Here is a 19,915-nt window from a genome sequence, read left to right as displayed (position 1 = left end):
ACCTGTCTTCAAAGCAAACATTTCTCTTTTAGTGTTATTAATATCTTCCTTCACCACTCTTTCCAGATTTCACTTGGACATACTTCCCATCTCCTAAGTCTTAACAGATCTCTGCAGACTAATCACAAATTAGGGTGTGGTTGAAATAGTGTTGCTGATGTACATTCCCAGCAACATTCCCAGTTCTCGACACACTTTCCCAAGACTTTCCCAAGAGGCCGGCATTGCAGCCACGGCACAAAGCACCTCCCTCTGGTGGGAATTGGCAGCTTGCTCCATTGCTTTCAAACACCCCCACCATGAGGAGTCAGGAACTAGACAGCAGCTCCAGATCCTGGGGCCTTGCAGCAGCGGCCCGGAAATGCCAGTGCAGTTGAGTAGCTCCGCATCCCAATTCAAGGAGCAGACTTGCAGAAGACAGGGGGCAGCAAGTTTCCTGCGAGCTGGAAAAGGTGCTTCCAATAGCCCATGATATGATGCAGCATTTTTTTTTTTTGCCAGTATGGGGCACTGAAACTAAGGAAAGAGCAACCTTTCTTGCGCTATTTTTGCCCATCTTAGAGAGAAAGAAATCTAATCATGGCCCCTGGCTTGTCATCTTTTTATGAAAGCAGCATAAGCCAGAGCTCCCAGCAAGCCTTATAAAACTCCGGATTTACAGGGGACCTTTCATCTACATCCATTTAAAATGTTCCCTGCCAGGCAACTGACTATGGACGGAAATCATCATTTGAAAAGATCTTACTTTAAGGACTGTACACAGTCTCTTAAATGCTGCTTCAGTTCTTCATCCTTTTCATAGGATTCCAGCATGGTGTGTGCATCATCATGGTGATAGCAATAGATTTTATATGTGTCTTCTAGTGGGCCTTTAATCTGCAAGAACACTTCCCCTGTTAAGGAGAAAAACAAAGCATGTCAAGTCAGACAACAGCATCTCAGGAGGAGTTTTATTATTCCACCACATTAGCCGTGAGCTAAAAGGGCTGGCTTCCACTTTACTTCCCTTAGAAACGATCTTGCATGTTTATGTGCATTATTTATTACATGTATTTCTCAGCTGCTCATCTTTGTCATAGCCAGGCACCATTATATCAGTGTTAATGCACAAAAATTCCCTCAGGGAAAAAGCATGAAATCTCTATACCTCACACCCCTTCAAACACAACCTCTTAATTCACTGCCCAGCTTAATGCCCCTTCAGTGGAAAACACACAGGAGAGCTTAAGTAATAAAGGGAGACCATTTTGGTGTCATGGGCTGGCAGGAGGGATGAATGTAAGCCTGTTAGTTTTCCTTTTGACTTTCTTTCATGAATATGAACTTAAATGGGTAATAACAGGAATAATGACTCTATCTTCCATTAGCCATTTCAATTTTATCTGTTTTGCAAAACCCTGAAATGGCAATTGTTATGACCTAGAATAGAGAATTTTCTCCACATGACAGAAGAAAAACCTCCAGCCCTCCCCTAATTAAATAAAACCACCATGGATTACAGCCATTTTTATATAATACTAGGTTTATATTCAACTGAAGAAGGAGAACACTTCCATTTCCAGACCTCCACACCACCATTTTCCCATAAAAAACAGTTGGGAATTTTAGAGGCACTAAAGTAGTCCTACACTCATTTCCCATTTACTTCTGGAACCTAATTCTCTCAGCCTAAAACTCTCGTGTCTGTTTCTGTGTGTGCAAGAAATATTATCTAAGTGGGGAAGGCATGCTTCATTTCTTCTGCTGAGATATTTGTTCAGTCCTTACACCCTTATGCAGCAGCCCCCTGATCAGCATCCTTGGAAATGCATATAATAAACAACAGCAATGCTAAAAAACTCCCGTCTTGGGCATTTACTGAAAATTATATCTATGTGGCAACCAGTCCAAATAGATGTTTATAAACATTCCTGTTGAGTTATAGCAATGATTATTAAAGTCAAAAGCTGAACACTGCATTAATTGGGAGCTCACTATTCATTCACAGAGCAAGTGCTGAGCTGTCAGGCATCCTGCATGTTTCATCCTGACCGGAGTGTGCTGTTCCATAATACATTGCATTGAACTGCTCCGTCTTAAAGTGAAAAATGATTCAGTTACCACAGTAACACAGCTCTGGGTTTTTCCCCTAGCAGAGAAGGTTAACTGGGCTGTCTAATGCATGTTGGTTTCAGGGTGCAAATAAGGGAAAAACAATGAGGAGCTAAGAGCACCACACTACATTTTAGTTACTGTAAGGATACAGTCAGAAAAGCACCAGATTCCTATAGTTAAATGCTCTTTATCCGTCCTCTCTGTCTTGTGCTTACTGCTAATGCTGATGGTTACCAACGCACATTGCATCCTGGCTTTCCCATTAACTCTACACAGGTCTTTTTTAGCCAACAACGTAAGGGGAAACCTTAACAAGCCTCAACCTTGATCCTGCATGCTTGGCACCCGGTTCTAGAGGTGATGAGCTCTCACAATTTTCACTGACATTAAATGGAGCTCCAAGTGCTTAGCACGGTCTGTACTATGCTAAGCCCTCAAGTGAGGTCACATTTTCAGTAGGAAAAATGCAAGGTAGCCTTACAACTCATTTCAGTATATACTAGAGGCTGAAAATTATCTTCTCCAGGAGGAAAGAGTTGGGCAAGTTCTGTTCACTGAAGTATTGTGCCACAGTGACAGATACTTTCCTTGATGCCCAATGATGAGAAAAATTATGTGCTGATTTCATGAAGAGGGCTTTTTAACAGAATATGGATTTTTAAAACCTAAAGCCCATCTTGGTTCTGGTTGTATGGACCAAATCAGATGAGTTTTGGGCGTATCACTGGAGCAACTTGCTTTATAGACCAAAACCACATTGTATTTGGGCACGGCTTTAAAAATACTCTGAGAGATGCAAAACTACCTGATGCCTCTCCTGGAGTATGATGGTCATCAGTCTCAAAGAGAAATTCCTAGGAGAAAGGCTTGAGTAACAAAACAATTTCTCCCTGTTGCTCTCAGTGGTGCTTTCACTGTGGACAGCAGTAGGAGAGGGAGGAAGGACAAGTCTCATAGCTAAAGCTAAGTCTTCATATTCCTCCATATGAAGTGTCCAGAACAGAGAGGAGAAGAAATTCAGGAGAGAACTACAAAAGGTATTTAACCTATTTTAGCTCAGATTAGGAGACAGGTTTTGAAACCAATCACTCATTAGTCCTCATCTCCCATGCCTTGACTGTGTGGTGGAGCAGTCACAGTGACACAAACTGGATCCCTTTGAGGATGACGATTACCAGAAGACACACTACAAGGGCACATCTTATGCAGTCCAACCATAAAGGGGCATCTCAATCCACAGGCACAGGCTACAGCCAAGCTGAAGTAAGACCTCTTGTAATGTGTAGTGCAGATACCATCTGCTTAGCAGAAACTCTCACTCTGCAAGTCTGCTCCTACTAGAGCACATGTCAGTGTGGACATAGCATGAAGTGTGGAGAACGGAGACTAAAATAAGACATGAATGTGAGCAACAACATTGTTTTGCTTTCAAAGCAGTGAATTATCAGTTCTTTTCAACCTCACCATGACTGGGTTGCCTTCCAAAGTAAGATACTTCAGCGCAAGATTTTTAAATACACTAAACATGACAGAATATGATGGGCATGCTTTTTCTATAGACTGGTTTCAACAACTTTCACACTGAAGATCCTGAAAACAAAATTATTACTTTGATGTACTTTTAGAGGAAAATAAACCTACTTACTAACTTACAGCTTATAGTGATGCAATTATTCTCCCAGTTTTTGTCTCAGCCTTTGGAAGAATGCCTCACACCTCACTTGACAACCTTTTTCCTGTCGTAAGTTAGCCAACTCCATGATCAATGATCCCATGCATTTTCATGGTTCTTTGTCTGATTCTGGAGAAATACACCCTAATAGATGGATGAAATTGTTTGTCTTTACTTCTGAATGTGGCAGGAAACTAATAGAATGATTCTCTTGGCTGTGAGAAAGGCACTTCCTGCTAGAATAGAACATTGCTTATTAAGGGTATGACTCATCATGATGCACTTTTACTGAAATACCACCAAACAACACAGACGTATCAAACTACATTAAGCTGTTGCCTTGGCACACCAGATTGAGACGTGCTAGGATTAATACTTTTCCCAAGCCTCTTATGCTTTAATATCCTGTTTCTTAGTAAAGTGGCAACCAATATTTTTTACCCGATTATTTGCGAGGACAGGGGGACTTTTTATAAGGTGTTACCTGCATTATGTGGTCAGGTTAGGAAAGAAAGAACCTCTCTCGACCTCTGAATCACAGCTGGAAGTTTTTTAAGCTGAACTGTTTAGTTTTTTAAACTTTTGACTTTGCACTGAAGCAAATTCAGAATTCTCACCTGATCTCTTAAGGTGGTTCACCTACTGCCTCTGCACTGAAAAAGCAGTCATGGGAGAGCTGATGCATGGTGGTAACTTCTTAAATCTCTCCAGCTGTGCCAGAATGTCAAGTGAATCACAGCCTTAATGTTCATGACCTGACTTGCAGAGCTTGTGATTGTTGTGACATATCCAGGGCCAACCTGTTTGCTGAAAATACCCGTGATCCCTACAGACATTCCCACACAGAATCCCACAAACTTCAGATTCATTACAGCTTTCTCTACTGTTCATGTCCCTGTCAAGCACATTTAACCACCTCTTACATGAACTGTATCACCAGTAGATACATGTTTACAGTGTTTGGGGTGGGTTGGGGTTGTGACATGCTGGTTTTTCCAAACGTTTTAATGCTTTTCCTGAATGGCACAACTCTGAGTATACAGTATCAGAGTTAGAGTCAGAATAAGTGGTTTTAGGTAGACAATACCAAACTAGATGAAGCAAATCTCAGCAGTAAGTTGTATAACTCAGTGCTGCATATTTTCTCTCATTCTAAATTCATTTTCTCCTTCTTTCCTCCCCCTCAGCATCCAGATGGATGGAAAACAAAAGCATCATAATCATACAAGTACAGTACAGCAACTGGACAGGTTTCACATGTCATTTTTCCTGTGTCATTTTGGACAGCTTCTAGCCTGCCAGCCTCTGCAAGGGGTATGAGTTAAGTTTGATGAGAGTAGAGGACAGGAGAGTGTTATGTTTATTCTTTCACGTAGCTTTGTAGAACTCAAGAGGACAGTAAACATACCGATTATTTGCATGGGTGGTTCCACATCTGTTGTGGCTTCTTCCAACAATGACAGCAGTTTGGCTGATAGTTGATGGACCAATTCAATGTTGCTAAACAAGCCATCCACGTCAAAGCGAGCAATCTAATGGAATACAAATATTAAGCAGCTATTGACAAAGGATAAAGAAGGACCTCGTGTATTGCAGAGAGCTTCTCTTGCTATGCCCTGAGTGTTCAACACCCCAGGAAGCACCACGTCTGCAAAACCTCATATAAACATCCTCCTTGTGACTTCAAGGACACAACACAGTTTTCACATTAGTATAATATGGTTGACACAGTTAACAAAGGGTATGTTATCAAGTGGTTCTAACCTTATTTTGAGCTATCCCTAATCTGAAACTGTTTACCTAGGAAGGAAATAAATATTATCATCTGAATAAAGAAAAGCTCCTGGCTTTGAAATGTTTGTTTACTTTCCCACTAAGGAAAACAATAGTTGACAGTGGGTTTGATTCCCTGACTACCACTCACTATCAGAGGCCTCTACATAAACTGAGAGTTTGGCTCTTGGCGCCAGCTACCAGGTACAAAGACTTCTAGATAGCTGGTGCCATTTTAAGCTGGTTGTCCTATAAAACCAAAGTCAAGATCTTATAACTTCCACTAAAACCAACACATTCACAATTCTGGATATTAATACAACCTAAAGAACTTCTTACAGAGCCTGGGCACACAACATGGGCTTCGGTGAATTGTATCAATTTCTACCAACAGAAAATTTGGTTCTGTGTCCCTATTCATCTTACAGGAAGCAGAAGATTTCCAGGACACATACTTTTCATTGCACAGCAGGGCAATAGTTACTATTCAGGGACCACTGGAGATAACCAGAGGTAATGTGCTCATACTGAGAACAAAGAAAAGACTAATTTCTATCACTCATATTCATAGTCCCTGAACCTACCTCTCCATTTGGAAGAGAACTGCTGATTTATATAGCAGCTTACCAGAGCCCAGGAGGATCAAATTGCATGCTATTGTAACAAAATCACAAATATGCTTTCAGTACTGATGCAGTTAATTTCTTTATAAGCATTATAGGGCCTAAAACACGTTTTTTCCATTTGGAAATATGAAAGAGATTCATTGCTAGACCAATTTTCTAAACACATTACAAAGTTTCAATATGGTAGTTTATTGGAGAGCTAGCATTAAAAACATACAACACTCTTGAAAGCCTTTCAGAAGTGCAGAGGTTATTAAATTAAGACAGTTATAATCTATAAATTACTTTTCCTGTATACATCTAGCACAGGACTTCTGACCTCCTTCCCAGCATGTCTACATAGTATTTGGAACTACGTTGTGCATGGACACTTCCACACGTTAACAAAGTGACAAGGGATAGAATGAAAATGAATGTTTTCAGTTGGGTGAAAAAAAGCGACGGAATATGGCACACTTGTCAAAAATCTCAGCAAGTTCAACCAGGGAATACTCTTGCTAAGTGCTGGCCAGGCTGGGGAGGAAGTCAAGTGGAGACTGCTTCTAAGTGGATGAATGAGTGAGAAGGAAGAAGTCAAGAACTCCTTAAAATTAAGTTAGCAGATGCCGGTTCTTCTGAAAATGGGTTGGAACAAGTTCTGTCAGAATTTTAGGAAAGCAAAAAGGTTCTGCAGGAGTTTTAACACTACAGGTTAAGAGGCATTGCCAACATCATCTAAAGACACTTTGGCCTCTGCACCTGTATTTTGTCACCAATTTAATACAGTTTTAATACAAAATACCTGGGTTAAGGTCTGTTTAAAATTATTTTTATTCTATATTTGCAGAAAATGTCATTTGTACAGCCTCTGTGAATGCTATGTTTTAGGCCTCACAAACACAAGTCTGTTTCTAGACAATCTTTTCTGTTCCCAGCACCATTTTTCTACAAATTGAAATACTGTTGAGGAAAAGGTGCTCTTTGAAGTCTCAGCTGAAAAAGAAAATAGGTATCATTGGCCTAATAAGATCTTTCCCATGAAAGGTAATTTATGAGTCTTCTTTCTTAAGTGTACTTCTTTTGTGTTGAATGCAAATTTCCCAAGTGCTCACTGGACTGTCAAGCATGGTATTTATCCACCACAGCTGTCTGAAAGGATGGATAAAGTAATCTTAACAACTGAATTTAACCTTGATGCAGAGGTTCATGCCATTCCAGTTTCTATTGTGGAAAAAACCTTGGGTTTGGATGTACCAGTAAACATCTGCCAAGGCATGTAACAAGTGTTATAACTACAGAGCAGTATAGAGAGCTGGAAGCTGCTACTGCAGCCCGTAGGCAGGGATATAATACCCAAGCTGACCTCTGGACAAGTACCTCGATGCAGTCTTTACACAAGTGCAGCACAAGTGGTCAGGACCATATCTGACCTTCCACTCTCCTCACCAGAGCCCTGACACATCACTTCCCGGAGCGCTGGCTCCAGACCTGCTCCCAGCACCACGTCACTCTTGCGCTGACTCTTGTGCTTGCATTGAGATTGTCCACAAGCAGAATGTGGCTGAGTTGAGACCTCGGCATCACTGCCTCATCCTCCACCCCTGGCACTCACCTGCTTGTTTCTCAGGGGCTGAATCACTTCCTTGATGCAGAGATCCAGGTCGCTGATATAGTCTTTCTCCGTCTGCATGAGTTCTGTGATGATTTTCACCCTCCTGGCCATCATGCGTCTGCTGACTTCTTCTTCGTCCTCCTGCGACGAAGCGGCAGGGGTGAAGGACACTGCTTGTGGAGCCATTTTTTCTGTTTAAAAGAGGGAAAGATTTGTGAGGAAAGTCATAATTCCACATGCTCACCCAGCTTGCCCTGCATGACCGTGGGTGGTGGACAAATGGCCATAGTGAGCAGGAAAAGAAGCATAAGAAATGGCAAACCCAAATCAGACTGAATGTCATCCCATCTCCTTCTTCTAAAAGTGGACCTGGGCTTGCCAAAGCAAATCATCCTCTGGCATTAAGGGGATAACCCATCACGGGCTCCCCTGGCTTTGATGTTACGTATCAGGTAGAAATTTTCAATGGAGCACAGGAGAGTCTGATTCTTGTTCCACTGAAATTCAAGGATAGCTGATGCCCTTCTACTCCTTTGAAAACACAGTCGTGGTCTGACATCTATTATGATTTGGAGGATGGGAAAAAATGTGCTCCTGTGAAAGAAAAAGGCTGTTTACCATAAAAAAGCTTCACAATAATAACCTTTGTTCTGTACAATGTAACGTTGAGTCTATTCATGGGAAATTGAGAGCTGAGTACTGGATGACAAACTTTCAAGTGAAGACAATGTTACTAACGATGATGATGAATCCTCCAACTCTGTTTAAAAATAATTTTTTGAAAGAAACAAAGGAATTCAAGAAGAATAGGGGAAAACCTTTAATGATCAATAACAACTGTTTCTTGGAGCAACAGAGATCATTGGGATTAGGACATTCTTCACTGTTTTTCAGTACTTAACACCTAGAATATCTGTTTTGTTTCAAATAGATGAAAATGCCAGCAAGTCTTCTACAGATGGGTAATTTATGTACACTACCAGACCTGCACACAATCTACTTATCTTTAATGATGGTCTTCCCATTTGCTGGTCTGTAGGCCAGCCTGCAGAGATCCATGTCAGCTGTAAAAAGGGCACTGAATTTTATCTGTGTACACTGGCAATTTGTATTTTTCATTAGGAAACACACACACAAAACCCAAAACCAAAACAAAACAAAAATGAAGTGAAAGATTTCAGAGCCTATTCTGGTGTTTTTCTGCTAGCCACAAGATGGTGCAGAGTACCAACAAAGATGGACATATCATTAGCCTGCTCAAGTCTGCATCACCCAGGCTGAGCTTTGACAGCACCAGCTTTTATTGCTCAGCAGCAAAGGATGGGAATCTCCACTGACAGTCAGGCTGCTACACCTTCGTGTCAACTTCTTGTGGGGACTGTACTTAAGGAGGCAATAACAAGCAGTATCAGGTGCTTTGCTCACTGATAGCCAGTACTGATTACATTGCAGTTATTCGAGTTGATTTTAAGGGTAAGGTCATGAGCACTCCAGTGAGCATCGAACAGCGCACAGCTCACCACACAATACCAGCCAAGGCTGTAGAGGATAACCCAGAGCTGGACTTGTGGGAAGCCAAGCAGCATTCAGGACAGACTGCTTTGAGCAATCTTCTGACAAGAGGTGTAAAATATAATAAATCCAATGTATCATCTTTGTCCACTCCTTCTACAATTATGCTGACCACTGATATTCAGAAAGGACAGGTTTGTTAGTAATGATTCTCCCACCAGGTTTTCAAATGAGGCTGATGTGACCAAAGATAGTTTTAAATAGCTGCTTTTGGGACTGCACCTGTCTCTACACTACTAGTTTTAAACAGTGAGGACAAAGAACCTAAACAGACCTGGATGAAAGGCGGGGGGTAGGGGAGCTGTTTTCTCAAACTTTTTTGTATTTAGATATGCTTTTCAGCTTGGAGTTGTTAGCCTTGAAGTTTGTGTATAACACAGGCATGAACATTTTGTCCTCAAGTTTGTACAGAGACAATGAAATGGAAACATGAAGAGGATGTCTCCCCTCTGCAAGGCCTTGGCTATCAAAAAAACTTTAGGCTTAACCTTGCCCTGGTGCATTTGTGCTGGTATAAGTGCACGAACTGCACAGGAGCTTGCACTGCTGCAGAGCTCACCCACCAAAGGTGCTGTGTGCTGGACAAAACAGGTTCTACCCTTTAGTGAGGAAGAGAGCAAAAGTGGTACCAGTATCATTTCACAGCTCCCCCAGAGAAATTTCCTGCTAGGGTTGCAGAATGAGACCACCTTGCCTGCTGCTGACACGCTAAACCAGCAGGTATTTTTTTTTCTAAAAACTTACAGTATGTACCCACGTTTATAAATTCACAAGGAACCACATGAACAATCCATTTCTATTCCAGTTTTGCACCAAAATCAGGATTTTTCTTGAGACTGGGTGTGAAAATGTTGTCATGCATGTAACTGTGTGTGAAGAGTTATAGGCAACTCCCAAGAAAGCATGTAGAAGAAGATCTCAGAAGTGTAGTTTTGTCTCAGACACAGATGTTATCATATCAGATGGAATTTTAAGCTAAACACAAGATGCTGTACAAAAGAACGTTCTAATCTTTTATACTGGTGGCAGGGGAGGCCATTACATGAGCAAAATAAAGCCACTGTGTTCCACTTCAGGCTGGAAGTCACAATCCCTCGAGAGGCTGTTCTTTCAGTTTGTGCCATTAGATAGCCCTGATCAAATTTGATTCTTGAATTATGTCAGGGCTCATCTATTATCATTATTACATGATAGATAATAATGCCAGGAAAGAAAAACTGTTCTCAACAGGAAGAAATAATCATGAGAAATATCAGTTAGACGCTGTTTCCTTATAGAAAACATGTTTTTTTAATAAATGTTTCCTTTTGTTAAATGTAATATAATTTTCCATTTTCACTCAATACATTCACTTTTTCATTTCAGGCATATCTGTCTCTATAGAATGCAACAGCAAGATCTTGAAGTGATGATTACAGTCAAAATGTGTGATTTCATGTTCAGCTGATTGCTTTTGACCAGTTTGAGAACATTAGTAGTTTGCTGAAATCCTTGTGGAGTAAGTGCAAGTTTAATGAATGCACAAACAGTGAGTGCATATCTGGAATATAATCAGACTCATTTCTACCTGGTAACGTGTACCAGCCCTGGAACTGTTGAAAAGAGAGGATTAGCAGGAAGAGACATCACTGAGGATTAACTGCTACAGTAAGAATTTGACACATTCGCCCTCAGAGATACCAGGTTTAGAAAAATGAAAAAATAGTCTGTTGAATAGTTTATTAAACCATTGCATCTTTAGCCCAGTTAACAAAAACTAACTGGTACTTTTAGTAGATGTAAGAATAAAAAGTAGAAGGCAATGTTTGGAATTAATGCTTTTGTGATGCCAGCTATCTGCTGGAGTTGCCTTTCTGGAGGACTTTCCTTTGGAGATGACTTTGGTTTTTCAATTGTGTATTGAAGTACATGGCTCTAGTTGCATGAAACAAGAGGTTCATTATGGGATGACAAGGACAAAGAAGCCACATGTCTTACAAAAACAGTTTATTGCAAGTGTGAAGTCTAAAGACGTCCCCCAGATGGAGACATCCCACAATGTGGTGAGAGCATGGAGGAACAGAGCTTGCAATGTGCAAATGCAGTAGCTCTCTTCTAGGCCCAGGGGAAGTACTGGGGGACTGTTCGATCCCCTTAAAGGGAGGAGAGGCATGTTTGCCTCAATCCACAACTGCAGAAAGGAACTAAGTTCTAAACACAGTCCAAAGCAAGATTAAAACACAAACGAGGTTAAATGTTGGGATCCAAAGTGATAATGCAACTTTATTTTTCTTAAAAGAGGAAAGAAAGAGAGGAAAAGAGAAAAGCAGGAAGATGCCAGAATAATTACGAGAAGCACAGGAAAGGGGTTACCACCACCATGGGTCCAGCGCTGGCTTGTAGAGTGCGATGGGTCTTTCTCTGGTGAAGTCCCTCTGAGAGCAGTCGACTGACCCTGAGAGGGAACAGGCCCATAGCAGCAAGACCAGAGTGGGATGGGGAGCACAGGCAGCCTCATAGGAGCAGCCAGGACAGCGAAGGACAGCATAGACAGCAAAGATTCCGGCACTATGTAGATTTTTCCAGTGCAGCCCCCCGTGCCTGCTTAGGCACTTGCTTGTGGAGGGTTTTGAGAGTGGCAATCGTCACATCCACTTCATAAAGTTCATTGGCTGGCTCATTTATGTATCAAAAAGTGTGCTGCTTGCTCGCTTAATGTATCAAGGGTTTGCTGCTCGCTCCTCTGGTGTATCAAAAGTCTGCTGCTCGCTTAGTGTATCAACGACAAGCTCTATTAATAACTTTCAACAGGATGCCTCAGTTTCTAAAATAACGCAGTTTGTAAAGTTTTTGTTAGAGGCAACTTAAAACTTTAATTTTCAAACCTTAATCTTCGAATTAGGTAATGGAGAAACAAGAGGTAATGGAGAAATATTCCTTGCATTTTACTTGTTCACTACAGGGGCTCACAGCAAGCAACCAGAGGAGAAACCATAGCAGGCCTGTAAGATCTATGTGCATAAATTTCCATGGCTTCCACACCTATCATGAGCAGCTCCAAAAGGTCTGCTCTACCCATACTTCCTCCCAGGTAAGATGCTCTGGTTGGATATTACGTTTGCCCTTGGTGTGGGGACCCAGATTTCTCCCCATCCAGTGCTTCCCATGTGGAACCAAAGGTACTAGCACAGAATACAGGAACAAGTACAGTGATGCCAGTGCATGGAGTAAGTTACAGACTTTTTTGTTACTTAGGCAGCATTTGAAAGATGCCAGAGGAATGCAAGTTCTGCACTTGCACTGTGCAGATACGAGGATTTTTGCCTGGCACAAGGGACTGGTGAAGGCATAAGTTATCAAGGTATAACAAACAAATTACAGAATTACTTTGTTTTCCTATGTGAAACATGAGTCTCGTATCACCTTGGATAAATTATTCCTCTGTGAAAGCAAGTCCTCAGATAGCCTGTACCCTCAGATAACCTAGCTGTTACACACGGGAACGTACACTGGCTTTTATCAGCTGGATTTGGGAATGAAATGCAGACAGCCAAGCTCAGAGACTGCTGCCGTGGCAGCTTTCCTCTCCCTCCTCACACTGTTGCTCTGGTTCTGTTCCTGCTTCCCCTGCAGGTGCTGGGAAGGCTGCAGGCCACAGAGACACTGGGATCCTTGGAAGTCAGGAAGCTTGAAATAGGACATGCAGTGGGGAAGGATGGAGTGTGACACTATGTGCAGACGAAGAGCATCACATGAGATAACACACAAGAGTTTTACTCCAGATGCCCCTCCCCTTGTGAGGGACCACATGAGGTGTCCTTAAGGTTCCGCTTACAGTGCAACAATACAGTGCAAACATGGTGTGAATTAGACCGCTGAAGACCAAGTTGGGCATTGAAATAGAAAAGGATTGGGAGGGGCTTGAGGAAAACCTCTTTTTTTTCTTTTACTGAGAGGCTCATAACAGCAGCATTGTTCAGGAGCGGGTTTGTCGAGCACAGGCTGTGAGCAACACATGCAAAAAGCCCCTTTCCTGAACCCAGGAGGAAAACGCTGCAGGACCAGAATGACCTTGCACCCGTATTCAGGGGCAACAGGTTTGCTTATAAAATCTGCATCAGAGACTTCCGTGCAATTAGGTCATTCGATCTTTGATCATTTTTGTGTTCCATAAGGTACAGAGAATTTACATTCAACGCGCAGGTTCTTTCTTCAATTCCTTGACAGCAGACCGCTCTAATTATGTGTGTGCTGACAGGACTACAGAGAGCTCCCATGTGACCGCGGTGGAAGGGAAGAAAGCTTATCATCAGGTGACAGAAGAATGCCCTTATTGTTAGCGCCAATACTTGCAAATAAAGCTTTCCAGGGCGTCACAGACCGGTATAAATACACCACTCCTGTGGCACTAGGCTAATATGTTAATAAAGCAGGAACTGAGGAAGGGCTGTACCTGAGCTGCTTCCTCCGGGACACAGGCACCTCAAGATTTGGCATGGATTAGCTGTATGAACTATGGGCTGTGTGGCCCAAAAAGCAAAGTATCCCAATTTTAAAAATGTTTGCTAATATGCTCAGAGGAGGATCCATAACCCTCCTTGTGTCCCAGTCTTCCCTTCGGCTGCAGTTCCCAGTTATGCTGTGGTAGCTCCTAAGAGTCCTCAGCCCCACGGCAGGGCTTGGTGCTAAGTGCTGTGCAAACACTGCGGTACAAAATGGATTCTGCACTGAGATGATAAGCTTGCTTCCCAGCCTGACAGACACTGCAATAAGTTCAAGGAACAACTCCAGCTTTATTGCAGCACAAGCTAACAGAATTAGATCCCCCGAGCCTAAATTTGCATGGGGGAAAATAGAAGTATTTGTTAGATCGTGACTTCTCATCACCGGGCACAGTGGGGAGAATTTTCATCGAGCCAGCTCCTGAACTTCAGGAAATAATCTGAAATTTCACTCCTTACTGTACTTTAGCAAACCAGCCCCTCCACAAATCAATACATTCTGCAGTGAAATAGGATATTATCTGCATTGTAGTCCATAGAAAGCTAGTCAGCAAGTACAGCACAAAGCAAATAAGGAACTGGGGAGTGGCACAGAGGATCTTTACACCTGGTGCAAGAAGCTGAGTGCATGGACAGCCCATGCAGGAAGGAGTGGTGTGCTCTGCAAGCAGGGAGGAGATGGGATGGAGAAAGGTGCCCTGCTTGAAACAGAGCAAAGGCAGATGAGTTGCCTCTGACTGGGCCTTTGCATACCAAGGGATAGTAGCTTTCAAGGAATTTGTACCATTTTGCCGGTTTCTGCGTCATTACTGGTGTTACTTATTTCTCATAAGTACTTTAGACGGAGAAAACACACAGCATTCAGGGTTCAGATACGAGCTAAGGCAGTGTACTGTGGTAGCTGTGTGATTTGAATCACTATCTAATACGGGCATGTCCCTGATGCATTTTAAATTGAAGCGTGTACAAATCATTTACCGGGGCAGTCGACCCATTCACAGCCAAAATTGTAAGGGAGTTAATATGTAATAATTTGTAAGACAAGGTGCTTTTTTGAAGGATGAATTGTCTCACTGAGCACTGCAAATGTGATCTCTGATTCCTTCAGGAAACCCACCATTTTCTATAGCTTATTTTTCACAGCAAGCACAAGTTTGGTATACAATTATTAACAAAAACCAGCAATCTGCCCAAAACCTAACAGACAGTGAACTATGCTTTAAATGCCTTTTCACGGTGTGCCCTTTTTAGTTAATAGCATCTATCCCCATGACACACTGTATGTTAATCTGCCCTGATCTTGCAAACATTTATGTGCCAATAACTGCATCAAGCAAACCCATTTTACTGAAATACATAGGTACTCACAGACTGGAAGCTTTGGGTTAATTCAAAGACTGATCCCAACATGAATACAATACATAAATATTAATACAGTTACTTTTAAAGCTGCTACTGATGGATTTTCACAGTAGAAAAGATAACTCCTACCAGCTAAACAGCTATAGATAATACGTTTGAAAATAGAGATGCTAAATATCACTTTTTTGTTTTGCAACTTCTTCATTCCTCTTGAGAGAACATACTTGCAGAATTATTTCTTCATCTCTACCACAGATGCTAGTGAATATATCTTCCTCAACCCCACTCTTCCCTCTTCAGAAAAGTGACGTTTCTGTCCAGTTGATGGAAGAAATATACACACACACACACATATATGGCCTGATCAAGGTATTCCTGAACTCTTCCAAGAATGCAAGTACAGTCTGAGTTCTAAATGACTGCATGGTTTTGCCATGAACCTGGCATTTCATAGCAATGACCTTATTTTCCCCTACCTAAAATGGGGCTGGCAGGCATTTGGTTATCTCACAGGATGAGCTGAAGTACAGGCCCGACTGCTTGCCAAGCTCCTTGAGAATATAATAGTTACTTTGCATTTTATTTCCTTTTAAAAAAGAGTAAAGTCAGGAGGCGTTGCATGGCCATTCACACCAGATAAGGTATTGAATAGATGAATCTACTATAGTAATTTACCATGAAAATGCTTTCTTGTGTCTTAATGAATCCTTAATTTTAAAATGAAAAACACTTGCAGAAGTTTTCACCTTTGGCAATGCTATTGTGCACTACTGTTTGTAGACTGACAGAGCAAACCACCTCGATTACCCTGGAGATCTGGAGACTGAGAAAGAGCCTTTCTCACTCTTCATAGAAAACATTGGTTCGCTGTATAAAACAAAACTTAAAAGAAATCCAAGCGCAGAAATTGAATTCTTAGGAGTTTTTAAGCCTGACTGCTTGCTCTCTTGGGCTTTTTGTTTTGCTTTCTTCACAGGCTTTTATTTGGGGACCTCTTATTTTCAGCACACTGAGCTGCATTTTGAGCATATACTTCAGACCTGCTGCAAATGGCTGTGGAGGGTAACAGCCCGGTTCCTGCTCAGGGAAACCTTTAGAGCATGCAGGGGGCTGGAAGGGCCCTTGAGAGATGCCTTGCCCACGCTTCACCTTGCACAAACGTACTGCAACGCTGATGTAGGCACCGAGGTGTGTAAAGACACCCTGGTCCCTGTGCTCTGCCTAGGCTGCCTGCCACTAGCACAGATCGGGGTCCGGCAGCCCCTGACTTTTAGCTGTGGAAACCTGCGCCACTCACAGGAGATTCCCTTCTGCAGGTCTCGCTGCTCTTGCATCTCTGTGTCTCACACATCCTTGTCTATGCTAATATCTACCCCAGGTCGGCAGATTAGGCCTTAGAAAACATATTAACAGGAGACTATAGAAGGGAATGGCAACTAAACACAGAACTTTTCCCACAATTCATATGGGAAGCAAGTGCAAATCACCATTTATATCTTTTTACAAAGCATTTACCATTCTAGGGTGATCAGAAAGTCCCGACCAGGTGACACACAACAGATTAGCTGTCACCAACAGAGCTGCTGGGTTTTCTTAACAAGAATGGAAAACTCAAAAGCTTTGTGCCAACAAAATCACTTCCCTCACCTTGGCGTAAGATGCTTTGCATCCAAGTGCTACGAGAAAAATGCAGAACATAAACGTGTTCAATCACAGCACATTGTCAGCATTGGCAGGTAGCACGTTAGGTCCGGGATCCGTGATCGTTATCAGATTCAGGCACATCTACCTCAAGAAAATTTGATCCAGGTCAGGCCTTGGCACACAGCTGCATTTCTATGGCAACTGTAAATATACGTTATAAGAATTTCTACTGCCTTTGTATTTTCACTCTGAGGACAGGCAACTTCTAATCCAATACAAATACCTTGTTAACCCATCACTGCTTTTCTCAAAAAAATGCAAGCAAACAAAGTGAGCTGATACCAGACCATGCTTTGCAATACGTGGCTGTGGCAGCCTCAGCAGGTGGCAGGAGCTGCAAAGCTGGATTTACTGTCTCTTTGGACTGCTGCCACAAACATAACCTCACACTCTGCCATGACTTCCTAGGCTTCCCCACCTCCTTTGCTTCGGATTTTAAACAGGAGACATTAATGGTCTGAATATGGCTGACACAGGACAGAAAGATTTGACACTTTTTGCTGGATACTTCTCTGATAACCTTGACCTCACCTGGGCAACGCCATTCACGAGTTCAAAACTGCTGTCTTGGTGGGACACGTGCCAGGAGCTTGCCTGCCCAGCTACAGCAATCCATGCTTGTGCCCTGAAACACCCCTGCCAGATTTCTGAAGCATGGGCCTGACTTAACTGAGTATTTTTCACCTTCTCATCGATTAGCTATCATGAGGAGGGAAGAGCATAATTGATGAACCTCTCTGTTCTCAGCATATGCAGTCCCCATAGAAAACCTATTATTTTCAGGCTTATTGTTTTATTTTCTGCTTTTATTGTCTCTCTGAAGCAATGCTACTTTCTAATTAAGTGCATCAAAACCACAATGCAGCAATCCAAGGTATTTTTTCTATTTTATTTCCTCATAAAGGATTATGGTTGCAAGAATGACTGTCACTAAGCAGTTACAGCACTATTAGTAATACACACTTATAGTATAATAATACTCCAATCCTGTTGTTCAAGACCCTGGAAACCCACAGAAATTCATCAGTTGATGTTCCAGAGCACTCCCAGAAATTGCCATTCACATTCTTCATGCTTTTCCTCAATTTGTGGCATCACATTTAATTTTTGATTGACAAGCCCAGTACTGGCATACTTTACTACAATTTGTGGTCCATATACAATTTGGTTATTTGAGAAGCAACCCTCTCCGTAATCACAGAATGGTATCATTTGCATCAGTATATCCATCCAAACATGTATCTGGACATACTTTAGTTCAGGCTTGTACAATCTATGCAACAGTTTACAGATCCCGATATTTTTAATTGAGCAAAAAAGGTCCTTGATGCTTCTAATGACTTGACACATACCCCACTTAATATAATAGCCAAAGACAGATAGGACGGAGCCATCCTATTTTCACATTACTGTTCATGTTGCAAATGCATTCTGGTGAATGAGAAAGATTTTGGTTGCATATGAGTTCTGCAGGAACTCACCAAAACCTTCAATTATATTTTGTGTCCCGTCTACAAAACACTAGAAAAATTAGGGGAAACATCTCGCATTCTGGAGTTGGGGGGCAAGGGTGAGAGGGGCGCTCATTCCAGCTGTGGGTGCGGGGGAGCAGAGCCTGCCATTCCCTTTTTTATCTCAAGGCTGCAGCCAGGAGGGCATGGAGACACCGCCCCAGCTCAGAGCATCCCTAGCAGCAGAGCACCATACAAGCTTCCCCAGTACCTTGCAATTTCTGGCTGTACTCTGTCCTGTCGGACTGACTCCTCCTCAGGTTGCCATGGTCCCCGGCGGTGGTGGTGCTCTCCACCACGGGCTCCGTTCTCCTCCTCTGCCCCATGTAGAGCTTGTTCCTCAGCAGGGTCAAATTCCTCTTCCTTCCCCCGGTGCCTTCCTTCCCCGGACAGTCCATGCTCGCCACGGACAGCCTTGCTTAGTGGTGGTGGTGGCGGGGGGACAATAGCTTGATTTTCAGGGAGGTGACCTCCCTGCCCAGGGGAAGGCTGGTTGCTTTATGCTTGGGTTTGCAGCAGGGCTCGCCAGGCTCCGCAGGTCCCCGGGCTCAGCCCTGCCACCTGTGCCGGAGCAGCTCCACCCCCGCGAAGCTGCCGCCCCAGGCAGCGTTTGCATTCACCTGCCCTACGTGTGAGCGCGCCTGGCGGGGCCGCTTTCAGAGCCAGCCCCAAACCGCAGCCATTCCCGGGCCCTCTCCCTGCTTCAGGGCATGCTCCTCACCCCGCCGCAGGGCCGGGGGTGCCGGCAGTTTGGAGTAGGAATTGCCTCATCCCGGCTGCCGGGCATGGAGATGCCCGAGTGTGCCACGGCATCACCATGCTTTCACCCGACCCCTTCCCCCTCTGCACTGCCGGGCAGCAGGAAGCAGAGGGCAAGGCAAATGGGAAGGGGAGGCCAGCCACCCACTCGACCCTCACTCCGGCAGTCTGGTCAGGACCCCAACTCCTTGCATATCAAGTTGCATCTGCCAGTCTCCTGACCCCATTGAGAGGTGTAGCTTTTGGGCTGGAAACTCCGGATCTACAGGTTTGAAAGGCGACCAATCCCCCAGGACAATGAAGAAAAGGGCTGAGAAGGACACAAAAGCCACTGCGGGATCTAGGAAGTAGTGTGGAGCTGACGCTAGTCTCAAACCAGGCTGTGTCCCATTTTACACTAGGGACAGGGACGCCAAAGCCAAGGTGAAAGCCTGCCAAGGACCTGTGAAGGACACCACAGCAAACCACCATGCTGTGATAGCCAAGGGAGTGGACACCAAAACACCTGCTTGTAATACCTCTGGATTAACCCCTGGAAGAGATCTTATTATCCTGTCTGTTAGCAATGGCCTCTGGCACACATGTACTGTCTAGTGATCCTCTCTAGCGCCAGTCTAATCAAACTCATGTCAAAACAGCAGGAGTTGCTGGCATCTAAGCTTGGACTGGACTTATCCTGGGAAGAGCCCCAACAGCCATCAGTAGCAATCACTGCCGCTGCTGTGATACCCAACCCTGCAGCCCTCGCTGCTGTAGGAAATGCCTGGTGG

General features: G+C 43.2%; 1 protein-coding gene across 1 annotated transcript in view; it reads right to left on the bottom strand.

Annotated features, from left to right (window-relative positions):
* Positions 1 to 18,932, bottom strand: part of ARHGEF38 (Rho guanine nucleotide exchange factor 38) — a 39,833-nt gene extending 20,901 nt beyond the window's left edge. Inside the window, exons 1-4 of the mRNA XM_048304246.1 lie at positions 18,598 to 18,932; positions 7,757 to 7,947; positions 5,175 to 5,298; positions 746 to 893 (exon numbers count right to left, since the gene is read on the bottom strand). Coding sequence (XP_048160203.1) covers positions 746 to 893; positions 5,175 to 5,298; positions 7,757 to 7,947; positions 18,598 to 18,784 — 650 coding nt within the window. The 5' untranslated portion in view covers positions 18,785 to 18,932. The remainder of the gene's footprint in view (positions 1 to 745; positions 894 to 5,174; positions 5,299 to 7,756; positions 7,948 to 18,597) is intronic.
* Positions 18,933 to 19,915: the final 983 nt, after the last annotated feature.

The sequence above is a fragment of the Corvus hawaiiensis genome, chromosome 5 (assembly GCF_020740725.1).
Source record: "Corvus hawaiiensis isolate bCorHaw1 chromosome 5, bCorHaw1.pri.cur, whole genome shotgun sequence".
Taxonomy (NCBI): domain Eukaryota; kingdom Metazoa; phylum Chordata; class Aves; order Passeriformes; family Corvidae; genus Corvus; species Corvus hawaiiensis.
Note: the sequence above shows the minus strand (reverse complement) of the source record. Positions and strands in the feature narration are given on the sequence as shown.